General features: G+C 40.2%; 2 protein-coding genes across 2 annotated transcripts; both read right to left on the reverse strand.

Moving 5' to 3' along the window:
- Positions 1–7,517: 7,517 nt before the first annotated feature.
- LOC115967090 lies at positions 7,518–9,466 on the reverse strand. Its single transcript, XM_031086175.1, has 3 exons — positions 9,072–9,466; positions 7,937–8,960; positions 7,518–7,820 (listed from the first exon to the last, which is right to left on the reverse strand). Exons 1-3 carry the CDS (start codon positions 9,464–9,466, stop codon positions 7,518–7,520), a joined length of 1,722 nt encoding a protein of 573 aa, XP_030942035.1.
- A 691-nt stretch (positions 9,467–10,157) lies between these two features.
- LOC115967098 lies at positions 10,158–12,218 on the reverse strand. The gene is made up of 2 exons (XM_031086182.1): positions 12,000–12,218; positions 10,158–11,891 (listed from the first exon to the last, which is right to left on the reverse strand). Exons 1-2 carry the CDS (start codon positions 12,216–12,218, stop codon positions 10,158–10,160), a joined length of 1,953 nt encoding a protein of 650 aa, XP_030942042.1.
- Between the last annotated feature and the right edge of the window lie 7,321 nt (positions 12,219–19,539).

The raw sequence follows: 19,539 nt of genomic DNA on the forward strand, positions 1-19,539 counted from the left end.
TTGAACCTAGCCACGATGTCAGCATCCAGTCTACACTCTTCGTTAAGGGCATAAAAAGCCCTAACCTGATGAGGGATGGAGACGGCCGTATCGCCCTCAACCGGGCCTTCTCTAGATGACAACCCAGTGTCTAGTTCGCTGGATCTCACCTTCGACATCCTCCTCGTTTCTCCCTCAAACCAAGCTAATGACTGGCCTAAAATTGGAGATAGTTTCCTTAAAACTACACTCAACCCACAACCTTCAAAAATATAGTCCCCAACTAAAGGGAAAAAGTCACCAGAAACACCCAAAGCAGCCCCTAAGCGAGCAAAAAAGAAAGAGACTGAGGGGCAAGCTACCCAAACCTCAGAAGAACTAACCATGAAAAGGGTACACAATCCTAAAAACCCAAATACCAAACACAAAAACAACAAAAGCGAAAGACAAAGGAAAAATCAAGAACTCATAAAAAGACCGTTAAGAAAAAGGACCAGAAGGAGAATAAAAGTGTAGCGTACCTTGAAGAGCGAAACGGTCGAAGCCGGAAAAATTCGGAAAGAAGCGTCGCCGGGGCAAGGTCAGAGTCACCGGAGCAAGGTCAGAGTCGCCGGAGCAGAATCGGAGTAATCGCAGAAATAAGCAAGAAAGATAACACTTAGAGCAAAAATCAAAGTAAAGGAAAAAGAAAAGTTTTGAAACCTAAAATCCAAGGAAACTGAAAAGTAGCGGGAAACCCAAGGGTCATGCCATCAACGCCTTCAATCAGCACGTGCCACGTGGCCATGTTGCGTACTGCGCCGCCATTATGCATTAAATTCGGAGCAAAACCCCAAGCGTCACAGACAACTCAGGAAAAACCTTTCACCTTCTGTGGCCCTCATGACACGTCATTGACGACCACAGAACCTGGGGGGCAACTGATGGGAGTGACAAGAATGCATTATCTTGACGAAATCAACACTAATGACGAGGTCATCCCTAGCGACGAGGAAATCAGCCACTACTGACGAAGGAAGGAAAGTCATTCGATGATGCCAGCCAGTAACTTGAGCAGTTACGAAACCAGCAAAATAGACCGTTGGGAGCCTATTGAAAGCCCCATTATTGGGTTGGGGGCGTTACTAAGAAAGACATTAACACTCCAACGGTTAGCAACCAAAATCACATATATAAAGCCCTTGCATTGGCAGTACAAGGTACACATGCTGACATTCTAAGAAAATACCTATTACTTTTCTAGTTCATCCATTCCCATTTGGCGAATTGCTTTTATGTTCTAATTTTGGCATCGAAGGCGTTGTGGCAGGCACCACATTGGTGACCCTCCTAAAGAATACATTGGTGTTGACGTGGAGTTCCATCTACCTTTTTCGACTGACGAATTCACACTTCATTACTCTCTTTCACATAGTTGCCGTTAATATTTTTGAGGCTCTCTAGCTCACAAACCACAATCACCTTCTCATTCTCTCTCATTGCCATACCCTCTCTGTTACCATCACAACTCACAAGTCATTGTCAACCCATCACCACCATCACAACACTCTCTTAGTCATTTAATCTATCTCTTAACCTCGTTGATTTCAACTCTCTCTCTCTCTCTCTCTCTCTCTCTCTCTCTCTCTCTCTCTCTCTCTTTGATTGGTTTTGTATATATATATATATATATATATACATGGTTGTCAAAATCGCGATCTGGATCGTAGGATCGCACGATTTTACGATCCCACCTCACCAAAACGATTAGAATCGCACTAGGATTGTAAAAATGGTAGGATCGTACGTAGGATCGTGTAGGATCGTATAGGATCGTAGGATCGTATGGGATTCTACCGATCCTACCGATCCTACCAAAAACATAATTTTTTTGTTTTTTTTTTTTTTTGGATAAAATTTTTGTTTTGATGAAGCTTTAAGGATTTTTATTTTTTCATGTTGTGATGGTATGGCTTTTTATTTTTTATTTTATAAAATTATGTCAACCTAAGCAAATGTTTTCTAGTTTCTAGTTCACTTGTAATCAAAATGAAAGAATGTTTCATCATTTCTAAATGAAGAATTTGACTTGACTTTGCTGCATTTTAAGCTATAATATTGTTAAATTTGTTTGATCAATATACTAATTTGTGTTCTAATATTACTAAATATTTTTTTTTATATAATTTTATCAGTTATGCTTGTATTTGTATATTGATTGATTGATTTTTTTGAGTATACTCTTTAATTGTTACTAAGTGGTATAACTTGAATAGTTGAGTGTGAAATTGTATCTTGATATCTTTTACAACTCTAGTATACAAATATATAATGTCTACATAGATGATGAAATGGATGATGATGATTAGGAATTTAGGACGGTGGTTATAAGAACCTTAGAATGGGAATAATTAAATGTTCACTTCACCTTAATATTCATCTTACTTTTGGATTTCATGTTGTAGTTAGCTAATTTCCATTTGCTAACTTATTTTGGATTTCAAATTTGGAACTTAGAACTTAAAAATATTTTCCTTATGTTTTGATAAATATTTTGGTATTTGGTTGCTAATTAAATATTTATTGAACTTTTTAGATACATTAAGTCAAGACTTAAATATATTTGTTTCGTTAATATAGACTTAGTGATGTATGACATGCAAATTACATCATATGATGCAAATCTAAATTTTTTTTATGGATGAATTTATAATTTACGTGATTATTCAACATACAAATTCATTATCAATGTGTTTTTTGCTTTAAATCTGAAAATATGTAGGATCTTACGATTCACGATTCGATCCTACGATCTACGATCCCACCTACCTTCAACGATCCTACGTAGGATCCCGATTTTGACAACCTTGTATATATATATATATATCTCTCTCTAGTATGTGATTTCTCTTCTCCTTTAGGGTTCGTACTCTCCCCAATCTCTAAACTTAGAAGGAAGAACTCGGAGCTTTTTATTTTATTTTTAAGAGAGGTATGTTTCGATTCATTGGAAACTTAAAATGTTGTGTTGGATCTGATGAGGTGCAAACTCGTCAGTCTCAATAGGCAGATGGAACTCCCCGTTAGCGCCTAGTTCTCTTCAAGAAAGGTGGTCACTGGTGTGGTGCCTGCCACAACGTCTCCGATGCCAAAGTCAGAGCAATCAAGCTGTTTACAGAACCAAAAAGTAAGAAGTATATTTTCAGAATCTTAGTCTCATACCTTATGCTGCAAATGTGAGAATTTTATATCTGTGAGCCTGACTGCTAGCCGTTGGAGTGTAAATACCCTTCTTTCATAACGCCTCAAGCCCAATTATGGGGTTTTTATTAGTCTCCAACGGTCTGCTTTGCTGGTCTCGTAACTGCCCAGGTTACTTGCTGGCACCATTGAATGACCTTCCTTTCCTCGTCGTTGATGGCTTGTTCGTCATCAGGGGGTACCCTCGTCATTACGTTGACCCCGTCAAGGTGACGTGTTCTCGTCAATCCCATCAATTGCCTCCCAGGTTCTGTGGTCGTCAGTGACGTGTCATGAGGGCCACAGAAGGTGAAAAGTTTCGTTCATTGAGTTGTTTGTGACGCTTGGGGTTTCGTTTCGAATTTAATGAGGGATGGCGGCGTGGTATGGAATGTGACCACGTGGCATATGCTGATTAAGGGTATTAATGGCATGACCCTTGGGTTTCCTGCTGCTTTTCAGTTTCTTTGGGTTTTTGGGTTCAAAAAACTTGTCCTTTCTTTCACTCTGGTTTTTCTTTCCCTTCCTATTCCGAGCATCTGTTCCTTTTGTTTCGTTTCTGCCATCATTCCGTTCCCATTCCGGTGACTTCGACCTTGCTCCGGCGACAAATTTCTCCGGCCTCGACCGTTCCTCTTTTCAAGGTACGCTATTCCTTCGATTTCTCAAATTTTTTTTCTTCATGAACTACTTTATAAATTCCTAATTTTCCCTTTGTCTTTATTCTTGTTGTTTTTGTGTTTGGGCGTTTAGGATTGGGTATCCCCTTTTCATGGTTAATTCCTCTGAGGTTTGGGAAGCTTGCCCCTCAGTTTCTTTCTTTTTTGCTCGCTTAAGGGCGGCTTTGGGTGTTTCTAGGGACTTTTTTCCTTTGATTGGGGATTATCTCTTTGAAGGTAGTGGTTTGAGTGTGGTTTTAGGGGAGCTATCTTCGATTTTGGGTCGGTCATTGGCTTGGTTTGCGAGAGAGACGAAGAGGATGTCTGAGGTGAGATCCAGTGAGTTAGACACTGGGTTGTCGTCTAGCGGCGGCCCAGTCGAGGGTGATACAGCCGTTTCTACCCCTCGTCAGGTTAGGGCTTTTTATGCTCTCAACGAAGAGTGTGGGCTAGATGCTGATACAGTGGCCAGGTTTAAAGATAGGTTTCAATTCCCTGCACGGGTTCGCGTTCGTCAGCCTGGTCCTGATGATCAGGCTTGTCATTTCTTTCCTGGTGAAGTGTGTTTCTACGAGGCTGCTTTCACTTCAGGACTTAGGTTACCCGTCCATCCTTTTGTGATGGAGCTCCTGGATTACTTTGGCATTGTCCCTAGGCAGCTTATGCCTAACTCCTGGAGGATAGTTATTAATTGTATGGAAATCTGGCTAGCGGCCAATGAGGACATGATCAAAGTAAGTGAGCTCGTCCATATCTACCGTTTGAAGGAATCAAAGAAGTATGGATATTATGAACTAGTTCCTTGGACGAGGGGGGATAGAATCGTTAAGGGTTTAGCCTTGTCATTCAGGTACTGGAAGTCACGTTTCATTTTCATGTCCGGGGATGACTTTGAGACCCCTTCTAGCGAGGCTTGGGGTGATATCCCAAGGTTGCTTCGTCGGTGGGGAACCCCAGACTTAGGTGCGTCCATGTTTCTTCTTGTCTGTTTATTTTTGTCTTGCATGTTTGGTCGTCACTAACCACTTCTCATTTTCTTTTGCAGTTAAGAAACGCCCAAAGTTGAAGAGCAAATACTGGGGTCGTGTCCAGAAGGCGACTGAATATGCGAAGACGATCGAGAGCTGGGACGATCTTCTTGATCCGCGAACACTCTCTTTCTGTTGTTTAGGCCCGGATCCGTCTCCTTACGTTCTGCGTAGTATTACCATCGAAGAGAAGAAGAGTAAGTGTTTGCTTCGTCAGTACTGTCCTTTACCTGCATACTTTGGATTTCTTAGTTCTTTTTTTTTTTTTTTTTTAAAGATGACGACCAAATTTAATAAGGACATGTACGCCAAGATAAGGGCCAAGAAGGATGAACCCTTGTCCAATCTTGGCAAGAAGATAATTCGCGTTACGGGGAAGGGACCATCTATTGTCCCCCCTGCGGATGCCACTCCCATCGTCTCAGGAGTTGAAGGCACTAGGGTGGCTTCCCCAGCTACCTCAGTTGAGGAAATCCCTACCCCGTCGTCGAAGAGGCTGAGATTGTCTACCAAGGACAAAGAGAAGGAAAGGGTTGGTTCGTCCATCTTCGACGACGAGGGAGCGGCTGTGGAGCGGGCACATAACATTGTGAGGGCTGAGGACCTTAGGGTCTTTTCTGGAGTGCCTGTCAACGTGGTTGCGGGTCAGCACGTCCATAAAATTGTACAGGTAAGGTCGTCCACACATTTTCCTTGGTTTCCTCTTATATCAAACTTCACTTTCTTTTTTCACTGACGCACTTATCTTCCTTCGTCAGGTGTTGGGTGAGAACCTTCTCCTCGCCTCTGAGTATCTTACTCAAGAGGCCAAGGTGGCTTCCTTGACGTCCAGGATGGAGGCTCTGGAAAAGGAGAATTCTGCACTAAAAAAGGACCTCATTGAGTCCATGGACGGGGCTGTGACCTTGAAGGAGCAAGTCAAGGCTTTGAACTCTGATCTTAGGGTTGAACGTCAGCTGAATTTGGAGAAGGACGACCAGCTTCAGGCGGTGAAGGAAAAACTTAAGACGATTGCGGCTAGGTCCGTTGAGGCTTTTCAGCAAACTGAGGAGTATTCCACAGTACTCTTCAGTTGGTACTTCAAGGGCTTCGAGCTTCTTCGTAGATACCTCGTCAAGCACCCTACAGGGGTTGATCTGCCGAATTTGGATTTGGAAGTGGTGGATCAAGAGATGGCTGCTGACGAGGCTACCCAATCCTCTGTGCCTGAAGGTGATGCTCCTAATGACGACGTCCCTAATGCTGAGAACGCTTCTGCTGCTGACGACACGGTTACTGACGCTCCAGACGCCCGAGCCTGATCCTTAGAAAAAATTTATCACTTATATTTGCCCATTATGTTTTAGGCCCTTTTTTGGAGATGTACATATATTTTTTGTTTTTATTTTAATTTTCAGAACAATATCTTTTGGCCCTGTTAAGAGAACAAGGATAATTGCCCTATGTTTTTGGGCTTTTCTATGATTTAATGTTTATCTGCTTTTCCGGTTGCACTACTGTCTGTGCTTGTGCACATGTGCGTGATTTAGCATAAACTTCTTAGCGTACCTTGTATTTAGCTGGTACTTAGTGCAAATTCCTTGTGATTTGCTCGTCATTCTTTATCCTTGTTGTGGATTTCTGTCCTTCTTGTTTTTCTTTTTGTTCTTTTCCTTACGGGTTCGCCAGTGTCCTTGGTTCGTTCAGTGGGACTTTGCCATTCGCGTATCCCCCGTCAGTGATTTACATCCGTCTTGGCGGAATCTTATCACTTAGCCCTTTTTCTTTTTCTTTTTTTACGTTGACTTACATCCCATTAAGGAATCTCGTCATTTAGGGCTTCGTCAGTGATTTACATCCGTCTTGGCGGAATCTTATCACTTAGCCTTTTTTTTTTTTTTTTTTTTTTTTTTTTTTTTACGTTGACTTACATCCCATTAAGGAATCTCGTCACTTAGGGCTTCGTCAGTGATTTACATCCATCTTGGCGGAATCTTATCACTTAGCCCTTTTTTTTTTTTTACGTTGACTTACATCCTATTAAGGAATATCGTCACTTAGGGCTTCGTCAGTGATTTACATCCGTCTTGCAGAATCTTATCACTTAGCCCTTTTTCTCATATTCGTTGGTGTTGTCGTCAGTGACATACACTCATCAAGGTGGACTCTTGTTAGTTTGACTTACAATTAACTGGACCTGTCTGCACAAAGACATCAAAGGATAAGAAATTTTTATTGAATTCAGGAGCAATTGCCTTTGTCTATTACATTTACTGGTGGTACGTTTTTAAATGCTCAATATTCCATGGTCGAGGAAGCCTTTGTCCGTCCATAGTTTCCAGGTGATAACTTCCTTGTCTTGAGTAGTGAATGACTCAGTAAGGACCTTCACACGTAGGACCCAGCTTTCCTTGGGTAGGGTCTTTAGTTGCCATGGTGGTCCTGCGTAGGACGAGGTCACCTATGTCCAGGCATCTTAGTTTGACCCTTTTGTCATAGTATTCGGCCATCTTTCTTTGATACTTCGTCATCTTGCTGGATGCGTTGACTCTTACTTCGTCCAGAAAATCTAGGTTCAGTCGTAGTTCGTCGTCATTGATCTCTTTGTTAAAAGTTCCACGCCTGATGCTTGTGACCCCTACTTTGACTGGGATTACTGCTTCTGTACCATAGGTAAGCTTGAAGGGGGTTTCTCCTGTTGGGGTTCTGGCGGTGGTTCTGTAAGCCCACAGGACATTTGGTAGTTCTTCTGGCTAGGCACCTTTCGCATCTTTCCAGTCTGGTCTTGATAATCTTGAGCAGCATCCGGTTCGTCACTTCCGTCTTCCCGTTTGCCTGAGGATGCCTTGGGGATGAGAACTGATTCTTGATGCCAAGGCTTGAGCAGAATTCCCTGAAACCTTGACTGTCGAACTGCCTTCCATTGTCTGATATGATCGTCGAGGGAATCCCGAATCTGCAGATTATGTTCTTCCACACAAAGTTCTGGATCCGAGCCTCAGTGATCGTTGCTAGGGCCTCTACTTCAACCCATTTTGTGAAATAGTCAATAGCAACAAGAAGGAATTTTACCTGACCTTTACCTTGGGGTAGAGGACCGACGATATCGATCCCCCATTGTGCAAATGGCCATGGGGAAGCTATGGTCGTTATTTTCTCTGCTGGAAGCCGCTGCACATTCCCGTATCGTTGGCATTTGTCGCACCTCCTGACGATCTCAGCAGCGTCCACCTGCATGGTTGGCCAAAAATATCCTGCCCTTACCACTTTGTTTACTAGGGATCTAGAGCCGACATGGTCGCCACAAATTCCTCCGTGTACTTCCTCTAAGATGTATTTGGCCTCTTCCTCGTCGACGCACTTCAAGTAGGGCATAGAGAAGCCTCTCTTGTACAAGACGTCATTCAGGATCGTGAATCTGGCTGCCCTCTTCTTGATCTTTCTGGCTTCTTCAGTGTTTTGAGGTAGGTGCCCGTCCTGGAGGAGGGACATTATGGGCGTCATCCAGGTATCAGTGCTCTGGATGGTGAAGGTTGCAACTTCCTCGATACTAGGGTGTTTTTGGACTTCGATCGCTAGGTCCGTGCTAGTCCCTTCTTCTTTTGATGACGCTAACTTTGACACTTCGTCAGCCCCCATATTCTGACTTCTTGGTATTTGTATGAACTCCACTGTATCGAATTCCTGAGCTAGCCGTCTTGCCAATTTGAGGTACTTTTGCATCCTTTCTTCTTTTGCCTCGTATTCTCCCTTGATCTGTCCAATTACTAGCTTTGAATCACTTTGGATCAACAAATTTTTTGCACCAAGAGCTTTCCCAAGTCTCAGTCCCGTCAGTATTCCTTCGTATTCAGTTTCGTTGTTGGTGGCTGGAAATTTTAGCTGGACCCCATATTTTAGCACTTCTCCGTCGGGGGTGGTTATGATGGCCCCTACTCCCTCCTTCTTTTGGGCTGACGAACCATCAGTCTGTATTATTAGTTTATCTGCTTCGTCGATAATCCTGTCTTCGTCAGGGAACGTGAATTCTGCGATGAAGTCCGCCAGAGCTTGTGCCTTGATCGCTGTTCTTGGATGGTACTCGATGTCAAATTGACTAAGTTCAATTGCTCACTGGACCATTCTCCCTGCTGCTTCTGGCTTGCTCATTGACTTCTTGATTGGTTGGTCCGTCATTACGAGAATAGGATTTGACTAAAAATATTGCCTGAGCTTGCGCGAGGCCACTATTAGTGCAAACGCAATCTTTTCGATCCTTGGGTATCTGGACTCAGCTCCTTGAAAAGCTTGGCTAACGTAATAAACCGGGAGCTGCTTCTTGCCCTCTTCTCTAATCAAAGCTGCACTTACTGCCGAGGCTGACACCGCCAGGTACAGGTATAGGTTTTCTCCTTCTTTGGACGGGCTTAGGAGAGGTGGACTGCTCAGGTATTGCTTCAGCTCTTGGAACGCAGCTTTGCACTCGCCGGTCCAAGCAAAAGCCTGCTTCAATGTCTTAAAGAAGGGCAGGCATTTGTCTGTGGCCCTAGAGACAAACCTGTTTAAAGCTGCTATTCTCCCTGTGAGTTTTTGAACATCCTTGACAGTTTTGGGTGAGGCCATGTCAATGATAGCTCGTACTTTCTCTGGATTTGCTTCTATTCCTCTTTGGGACACCATGAATCCCAAGAACTTCCCCGAGGCTACCCCAAAAACACACTTGTTTGGATTCAACTTCATCTGGTGTTTTTTGAGGGTTGCAAAAGTTTCCTCCAAGTCGCCTAGATGTGTGAGCTCTTCTTTACTCTTGACGAGCATATCGTCCACGTACACCTGCATGTTCCTGCCAATCTATTAGCTGAACATTTTGTTTACCATTCTCTGATACGTAGCTCCAGCATTTTTCAGCCCAAAAGGCATCACTTTGTAACAGTAGAGTCCTTGGCTCGTGATGAAGGCTGTCTTCTCCTGGTCTTCTTCAGCTATCTTTATCTGGTTGTACCCTGAGAAGGCGTCCATGAACGTCAGTAACTTGTGTCCGGCGGTGGAGTCCACGAGTTGGTCTATCCTTGGTAGAGGGAAGCTGTCCTTTGGGCATGCTTTGTTCAGATCGGTGAAGTCTACACACATTCTCCACTTTCCGTTCGCTTTCTTTACCAGGACGACGTTGGCGAGTCATTCAGGATAATATATTTCCCGGATGAATCCAGCCGTCAAGAGTTTGGTTACTTCTTCTACAACTGCCTGATCTCGCTCTGGGGCGAAGGTTCTTCGTCGTTGCTGAACGAGCTTCCTGCTGGGGTCTACATTCAGCCTATGCTGGATGACTTCTGAAGATGCCTGGCATGTCCTCGTGACTCCATGCAAAGACATCTAGATTCTCTTTAAGGAACTTTATGAGTCTCGTTCTCATCTCGGGGCTTAGCGTCGTCCCTATCTTGGTCGTCTTGTCTGCATTTCCTTCTACCAATTCCACTGTTTTCAAGGTCTCCATCCCGTTTTCCTCTTTTTCTTCAATCATCCACGTGTGGTTCTCCTTTCCTGCTAGTACGGCCTGATAGCATTCTCTTACCAGGACTTGATCACCTTTCACTTCACCCACGCCGTTGTTTGTCGGGAATTTCACCTTCAAACAGTAGGTTGACGTCTCCACCTTCCACTTGTTGAGGGTGGGCCTCCCAATGATGACATTGTAGGATGAGGGGCAATCTACCACCAGGAAGTCTATTTGTTTGGTCAACTGCAATGGGTAGGTCCCTGCCATCATCGTCAGTGTCACTATACCCCTGGGGTAGACCCTGTCTCCACTAAAGCTGACGAGTGGAGAGTCAAAAGGGAGAAGCCTTTTTGGATCTAATCTCAGCTGCTGGAAGGCTGGGAAGTAGATAATATCCGCTGAGCTCCCGTTATCAACAAGGATCCTTTTGGTATTGAACCCTTCTATATTTAGCACTATGACCAGGGGATCGTTGTGGGGCTGCTTTACCCCCTTGGCGTCTCCTTCACTGAAGGACATGTCTTGGCATGTTCGTAGGTGCTTGGACGGAGGCATGGTGTGGACGTTGTTCACCTGTCTATGGTATGCTTTTTTGAGTGATCTAAATGATCCTTCTGAGAATGGTCCTCCTGTGCTCGTGTTTATCTCCCCGATCACCTTGCGTGGAGGCTGGGATGGATGGTCGTCATCCCGAGTGAAGGATTCACGCTGGGTCCTATAGTCGTCTCTGAACTTGCCATATTCTCTTTTCTTTACATACTTCTGTAACTTCCCTTTCCGTATTAATTCCTCTATTTGCTCCTTCAGGTCTCTGCAATCTTCTGTGTTGTGGCCGTGGTCTCTATGGAACCGGCAATACTTGTTCTTGTCACGTACGTTGGGGGATGAGTGTAATGGCCTGGGCCATTTGAGATAGTGCTCGTCCTTAATCTGCGTGAAAATCTTGTCAACAGGCATAACCAAGGGAGTAAATTTTACCGTCCGCGGATTTTTATCGTCCTTCCTCCTATTCCCGTCATTGTTCCGATGTTTTGGTCTGTCTCTCTTTTGCCCCCTACGGTCGTCTTCCCTCTTGGCCTTGTCTCCTGGCCTTTCGGTATCTTTTATGGCAGCTAGAGCATCTTCCGCGTTCATGTACTTTTGCGCCTTCAGGAGCATCTCTGCCATCATCTTCGGGGGGTTCTTTGCAAGAGAGGCCACAAGGTCTCTGGATCTCAACCCTACTTTGAAGGTCGTCAGCTGTACCTTGTCATCAGTTTCGTCTACTTCCAGAGTTTCCCGGGTGAATCGCTTGACATATGACCTCAGAGTCTCCTTCTCTCCCTGTCTTATGGTGAGTAAGTAATCTACTGGCCTCCTTGGGCGTTGTCCCCCTATGAAGTGGCGCAAGAAGGCACTACTCAGCTGATCGAAATTGTCTATGGACGAGTTTGGCAACTTAGTAAACCATTCTCTTACAGCTCCTTTGAGAGTTGTCGGGAAGGAACGGCAGAGTATTTCGTCAGGTGGTTGTTGAAGTCCCAGAGTCGTCTTGAAGGTATTAAGGTGATCCTAGGGGTCTTTTAGCCCGTCAAACGGCTCAAGTTGAGGTAAGCGAAATTTTGAAGGCACAGGGCATTCTAGTACCGCGGCGGTGAAGGGTGAATCCGTAGCTCTTACCATTTTGTCCACGCTTCGGTCCGTCTTCTCTTTAATGGCGCTCCTCAGCTCGTCCATTTCCTTCCTCATTTCTCGAAGGAGGTCCGAGTTTTTCTCGTCCGGAGTAGTTGGTCTATGAGGGGTTCCTCTCCGTTGACTATCCCCTTCTTCCTCCAAGTTATCTTTGGATCGGTTCTCTTCCTGTTGAGCTTGTTGGACTTGCTGAAGCCGTAGCTTCATTTCCTGGTTCTGTTTGGTGAGTTCTTCAATGGTGGCTGCAAGGGCTTGGACTTGCTGGGTCAAGGCTGCTGAGTCTGGGTTGGATTCCATCTGAATGTAGAGGGTTGATAGGAACTACGCTCTCAGATATGAATCTGAAAATATCGTACTCCCCACAGACGGCGCCAAACTGATGAGGTGCAAACTCGTCAGTCTCAGTAGGCAGATGGAACTCCCCGTTAGCGCCTGGTTCTCTTTAAGAAAGGTGATCACCGGTGTGGTGCCTGCCACAACGGCTCCGATGCCAAAGTCAGAACAATCAAGCTGTTTACAGAACCAAAAAGTAAGAAGTATATTTTCAGAATCTTAGTCTCATACCTTATGCTGCAAATGTGAGAATTTTATATCTGTGAGCCTGACTGCTAGCCGTTGGAGTGTAAATGCCCTTCTTTCATAATGCCTCAAGCCCAATTATGGGGTTTTTATTAGTCTCCAACGGTCTGCTTTGTTGGTTTCGTAACTGCCCAGGTTACTTGCTGGCACCATTGAATGACCTTCCTTTCCTCGTCGTTGATGGCTTGTTCGTCATCAGGGGGTACCCTCGTCATTACATTGACCCCGTCAAGGTGACGTGTTCTCGTCAATCCCATCAGGATCAATTGTTAAAGGGTTGTTTTTGTGGATTGCATGTTAGGTAGGATGAGAACATTATTTTCTTTAGGGGTTTTCATTATTTGTAAACATCATATTTACAATAAATTTGTTACCGTGAGTGTTCTATAATTTGTATATATATAACACTTTGCTGGCATTTTATTTATTAGTAAATATAGAAAATACATATATTGATATACATATATAGCTTATATATATGTTAGAAGGCTGTATATATTTTATGTTATACGGCTGAGACAAGCTTGTATGCAAATATGTATAAATTATACATATAGCTTGTATATGTACATATTATTGTCTCCAAACTTTAATATTTTATTTTGTTTTGTTTTGTTTTTAGATGATTGATGCAGGTAAAAGTCCCCCATCCTAATTGATGAGAGCATAACTAGCCATGGTAGTGGTGGTGGAAATTCAGGAAAACATTTTTTCAGTTGGTGATTTTTCATTTTTCAAGAAAGAATCTGCAACTTTCATTAAGAAGATTGAATATGAAGTGAGTCAAAATACAATACTTCCATAAAATACACCATTTTCATCGTGTAAATACAATATGAAGTGAGTCAAAATACAATACTTCCATTGAATATAAATCCCAGAACTTATTTTTTCGATTATAATAAGTATGAAATTAATAAACAAAAGATTATAATAATATTTACACGATGAAAATGGTCCCATAATTGGGGAAGTTGAAATAAACCCGAAGTACAGAATTTAATTGTAAGGGGAATAGTGTTTCATTCACGCCCGCTTTAGGTCGAGTGAGAGAAAGCTTACCTTTCGTACACGACCCACATGAGGCGGAGATCCAGGGGTCAACTTTTAATTTCAACGCACAATCAAGGCAAGTAAGGAACAATCACTTATGAGAGAGAGCTTAGTGTCCCTAACTAGCCCACGTGGTGTCATCTTGTCCACGTACAAATGTGCAAATTGACATTGTTAAATCAAATCAAACACATATTTTTTTGTTGTGGAGCCCACAGAAGGGGAGAGATCAAGAGGAGACTGATTCAGTGGTCAACATCGATTTTAGGACCATCAAACCCAATGGGACCCACTAAAATATTTATATTAGAGTTGGGAAAAAAAAAAAAAAAAAAGTGCGCACACCAGCAGCGCAGTAAACGGCGTTAAAAAGGTGCACACTTTGTTATAATTTATTGTCCAAATTATAAGTTTAATGTGGCAAACTTTTTCATAATTTTACTATTGTTAGGTAATAAATCATGATTATTATGAGTTTTAATTAATTTAATTGGTAAAATTTTTTATAGTTATATAAGAGATTTAAAATTTAATTTTTATTTATACAAAAATTGATTAATAACTTAATTAAATAATAAAAAGTTATTATTTAAATCGAACGCCGCACCTTAAAAAAACTCATGTGTACTGGAAATAAAATATTGAGTACATAATTTTAATATTCACGCGGCGCCACATAGAATAATTACGACAAAATGGTGAAAAATTTTGTGGTTATTACTTCTTCTTTACTGGTTTCATTTCATTGCCTCTTGGGCAAGAGGGTGTCCCCATCGGGATGTGACGTTAGGGACCAATTGGGGCATCCCTCTTTATTCTTCTTCTTTCTTTGTCTTTTTTTTTTTTTTTAAATAATTATTTTATTATTTTTAAATTTTGATTATTTATAGTGAAACCCAGGCAAGTTTGCACTGAGTCACTGACACTTCTTCGTCCCTCATATTGGTCCATCACCATGTGATTCTGCCACGTTTCCCAGATTCCCTTGTTAAGGTGGTCCCCAATGGTGTCCATATTTCTCTCTCACCGACCTCACCTTCGAGTTGTACTATTGGATTTGGAGTACTCTTTGTTTCTCCTCCTCCCTTTTATTTTAGCAATTTTTTATCTATCGTATGCTATTTGCTATATTAAGAAAAAAATAAAGTTGAAACTTGAAACTGGATTCAGATTTCAGAGCAGAATGCATGCAAATCACTGTTGGTTTTGATGAATTGTTCTCTTCAAGTTGTCATGCTTTCTGATTCTCAAAAAAAAAAAAAAAAAAAAAAAAAAAAAAAAAAAAAAATCAAAGTTGTCATGCTTTCTCTTATCATAACGAGGGACTTATTATGAAGATTTATGTGGAGAGAATTGTTACAAAAAGTTTTCGTTTGTTTGGAGTAATAATTTCAAGTGATATTAAAAATACTATAAAATTTATTATAAATTAGTTTTACAAAATTGAGGTGTTTATTTAGTGTAATGTGCTGAATCCACTAACTTCATCTTTTGGGTATTAAAATTACAAGAAGGTGAGTGATTCAATAATATAAATATTAAATTGTAGTGTTCCTAGTATTTCTAGTTTCTATTGGAATAGTTGTCAAACTTTTTATATAACACAATACCCGTCCCAAATTATCTCACTTTATATATCAATCAAATTACCATATAGTGTAAGATATTTCTCAGACCTGAGAAATAGTTGATTTTTGATGGTGCCGTGTTCAGGGATATCAGTGGAGCAGGTCGATCGTCTGGGGGTGGTTGTCTGTGATCATCAAGGGCTGGTATTAGCTTCTCTAGCAGAAAAGGTTCGTCTTCCACTCTCATCTAATGATGTAGAAGCTATGGCGGCTGTCAAATCTATAACATTTGCCTATGAATTTAGACTTTCATCCATTATCATTGACGGAGATTTCGTAGTCTTCAAAGCCTTGAGAAGTGAAGATCAGTCTCTTGCCTCCTTTGGAAATTTACTCTCCGCTGCAAAGCCTACTATATATAGATGCCTTTAGTTTTATTTATTTATTTATTTCGTTATCGTAGATGAGACAATACTGTAACTTATAACCTACCTAAATATGCAAGATATGTTAGTGTTTATCGTATGTAAATGGAGGGTGTTCTTCCAAACCATGCTGATTTACTTTTCGTTGAATTTGATTGATTATGGGTGGGTTTGGATTCAGCGTTTGCTGAATCCTGCGTCCACGTTTTTCCCTTTTTTTTTTTTTTTTTTTTTTTTTTTTTTTTCACTTTCGCGCGTTTAAGGAGAGACAAATTTTACTGTTCAGAGACAATTTTCACTGTTTATGCACTGTTTTGTCACTGTTTACGTACTGTAACAGTACTGTTCATCCATTTAAAAATATTAAAAATGGATCCTATCGTACTTTTCACACATTTAAAAATTATTTTGTTACAGTATTTTCAGTTTTCAGTTTTCAGTTTCAGCAATAATAAGTTCAATCCAAACAGACCCTATATATATATATATATATATGTAGGGGCAAAGACCTAAGATCATACAATGGGCCTTGGGTCCCGTATGAAAAATTCGACCACGTCCGAGGAGAAGGCGTGGGTGCCAAAAGGGCTCCCAGCCCAATTCTTGTGGACCTAAAGATGTTTAAAAGGCGGTCCGAGGAGAAATGTCTCCTCGGACGTACCAAATATGGCTCAAACATGCACTCTACTTGCTAGAAGGATCCACCCCAATGAGCATTAGTAACAAGGATGAGTTCCACAAGCCTGTAAGAAGGAAGAAAGTATAAGATGCCAAGGGTGAGGCTGCAGCTGCCACATTAAATGCACGGTAGCTACTTTTCTGGCCTCATTAATGTGAAGAGGACTTGTAAATAGTGTTGCCTTGGCTATCACAACTCACAGAAAGATTGGGGGGATGTCCGATGGGACAGACATTCAAGTGAAGGTCCAGATGATCAACAAATGTAAGACCCTGATGACTTCAAAGGGGCTATATAAGAGAGGGGAGTCCCCATGAAGAAAGGGGCGGAGAAAAAGGGAACTTAGAACAGAAGAACAGTGTTAGAACCATAACCTTTGAGTAGGGACCGATATACATTTTACACGTCTTCTCGGACTGAATATCCAATGGACATAAAGGGGATTTTCTTACTTTCAATTGTTGCATGGCCCAATTTTAATTAGTATACACTTCGTTAAGGCCTAGTTCTGTAACCCACTCTCTATAAATTCATTGTTTCGGACTCCCTAGGCTAGAACCCCATACCTATTGGGCCTGGGCCCTGAATTGTGACTCTACAATATATATATATATATATATATATAAGATTTTTCTTTCTTAAGTTCAAATTTTATTTTTTATTTTTTCAAAAAAGTGAATAAATGAAAAAAAAAAAAATTTAAAAAATCCTTATACATGATTCATCAAAATCTTTCTTTCTTTTTTATTTATTGATTCTCAACTCTAAACGAAACAATTAGAGTCATTGTGCTGGACCTCACTTACAAAATTTAGATCCTAATGCTACAAACTTTTTTTTTATGTTGGAAAAGCTTCAGTTGGTCTCACCTATTATGCAATGGAATATAGCCATCACTTTATTCAATTTTCAAGCTAAGGTTCTCACTTGCAAATGAAATATGTCTTGTAAATTCTCCTAAATGAGGTTCAAAGTGATGGATTAATCATAATGATATTTTTTGTTGTGCCTCATATTTGTGGTTTGAATCTTCTCCCCCCTTATATATAAAAAAAGAAAAAAAAATCATTCTAAAAGTCAAGAATAAATTCATAGTTACCAATAAAGACTCCTTCATGCTTTGTGGTATATATATTACAATCACAAGTTATTACAATCACAAGTTAACACGTATATAAATTGTGACAAAGTGAGTACCTTAGACATTTTTATTTTAATTAGTCCCTATAAGAATGTTTATGGTCAATTATTGGGTGCATCGAACAGCCTTTATATAATATGCCAGTCCTAGAGTCCTAGGCGAGTCCCCACATATTGTTCAAGTAAAATTTGCACCATGCATTAACTAGCCAAAGTTAATCATAGATTTTCCTTTCCATATGGGTAGTGTAAACCGAGTACTATATAGGTTAGCCCCTTTTCAGATCAGTTTTCCAACAGAGTTTTAAAGGCTATTTCTCTTCACATTGTTTAAGAGAATTCTCAAGTTAAGAATGGTAAAAAATTTAGGATTTAGCATCTCAAAAAGTTACTTTATTCATTTTAACAGCTCACTTTATAATACACCCAATATTAAATGTTCTATTATTTTACCACTCCATTTAAACATTCTTTTTTTATGTTTTCTTTATTCTTTCTTTATGTTTTCAAATAACTATCATTCATATCATGTTTTCTGTACCAAGCAACTACCATTAAACAAATCATTTTTTTTCTTTTTTTATAATCTTGCTATAGTGCACTGTGGACTGCTATCTTTAGCAACTCACTGTAGCTAGATTGCAAAATTAATAGGATTTACAATTCTTGATGGACTATGCTTTTTACAAACTTAATGTTAAAATTTAGCATTTATAGCATTTACAATTCTTAATGAGAATGCACATAGTGGGATGTACTATTTAAAATTTCCCATGCTAAATTCAATCATGTCTTTTTAAGCACTATTGTCAGATCTTATATATCTCTTCTCAAAGCTTATCGATGATATGTAGCAGTGTAAGACACACAAATTTTCTTAACTAAACAAAACATAAGCATCAGTGATTCAGTGGCAGCAACTATTTGATTCATGGAGGTCATTGTACACATGTAAAAACTAAAAACCTGAGAGTGAAACAAAAACCATATTTTAGCATTATAATGGTAAATCCATGTTACAATATAATATTACGAATTACCCTTTGTCCCATGTGAGTTGAGAATAACTCTACTAACATGTTTGAGGAATGGCAACACTAATATTGTTGAAGAATTTAGCTTAGTTCCAATTGAATTTTGTCTTCGCTCTCACCCTCTCCTAAGTTTTGTTTTGATAATATAACACTTTTGGTTTTTAAAGTTTCAGGTTATTTTTATCTTAGTATTTAGCATTTTAAAATTTTTATTTTGACAATTGATATATATATTTTTTATTTTCATATTGATCATACTAAGAAGAAAGCTTATGGTTTAGTAGTTTGAATTTTGAATGCTTCAAAGAATCATGCACTTTCCTAGTCTTTATATGCCTTGTCCAAGCATATATATGTCCTAGGCCAGTCCCCCACATATTATTTTTTAGTACAGATACAATAGAATAGAATTTTAATTTATAGTATTTGTTTTATGATAATTGCATTTTTATCATCAGGTCAAAACACCAATTGATTTTGGTGTAAGCGAAGTGTCGAAGTTTGAAATTTGAACTCCAAATTTCTTATTCAACAATAAAAAATTTTACTAGTTAAACTAATTAGAACCCACAGTCTTCCACATACTATTCTAAGAAAATTTGTAAGCCCTACTCAAGGAGTATCCCACCATTTACCAACAGAATTAAGGGCTATATATTTCTCTTTTGCGTTGTTTATTTAGATGGTACAGTACTACTTATCAATTTAATGTCCAATGCTAATTTCAATTGAAGAAGTTTCATCCTTTGTATTTAATATTTATGGCAAGCACGTGTTTCAGTCAATGCCTTTTCAAGCACTGTTGTCTGATCTTATCTCTTCTCAAGCTTATCTATCAAAAACTATCCATAATAATTAAGTAGGATTCACTACAATTCTTTTTAACGAAACAAAACAAAAGCATCTGAGGAAGCAATTATTTGATTCATGGAGATCATCGCACACATGTAATGACCTGAGAGTGAAAACAAAAGCCACAAGTTAGCATTATAATTATTAATTCATGTTACAATATAATATTACGAATTACCAAAGATTTAAAAAAAAAAA

The sequence above is a fragment of the Quercus lobata genome, chromosome 2 (genome assembly GCF_001633185.2).
Source record: "Quercus lobata isolate SW786 chromosome 2, ValleyOak3.0 Primary Assembly, whole genome shotgun sequence".
In the NCBI taxonomy this organism is placed as follows: Eukaryota; Viridiplantae; Streptophyta; class Magnoliopsida; order Fagales; family Fagaceae; genus Quercus; species Quercus lobata.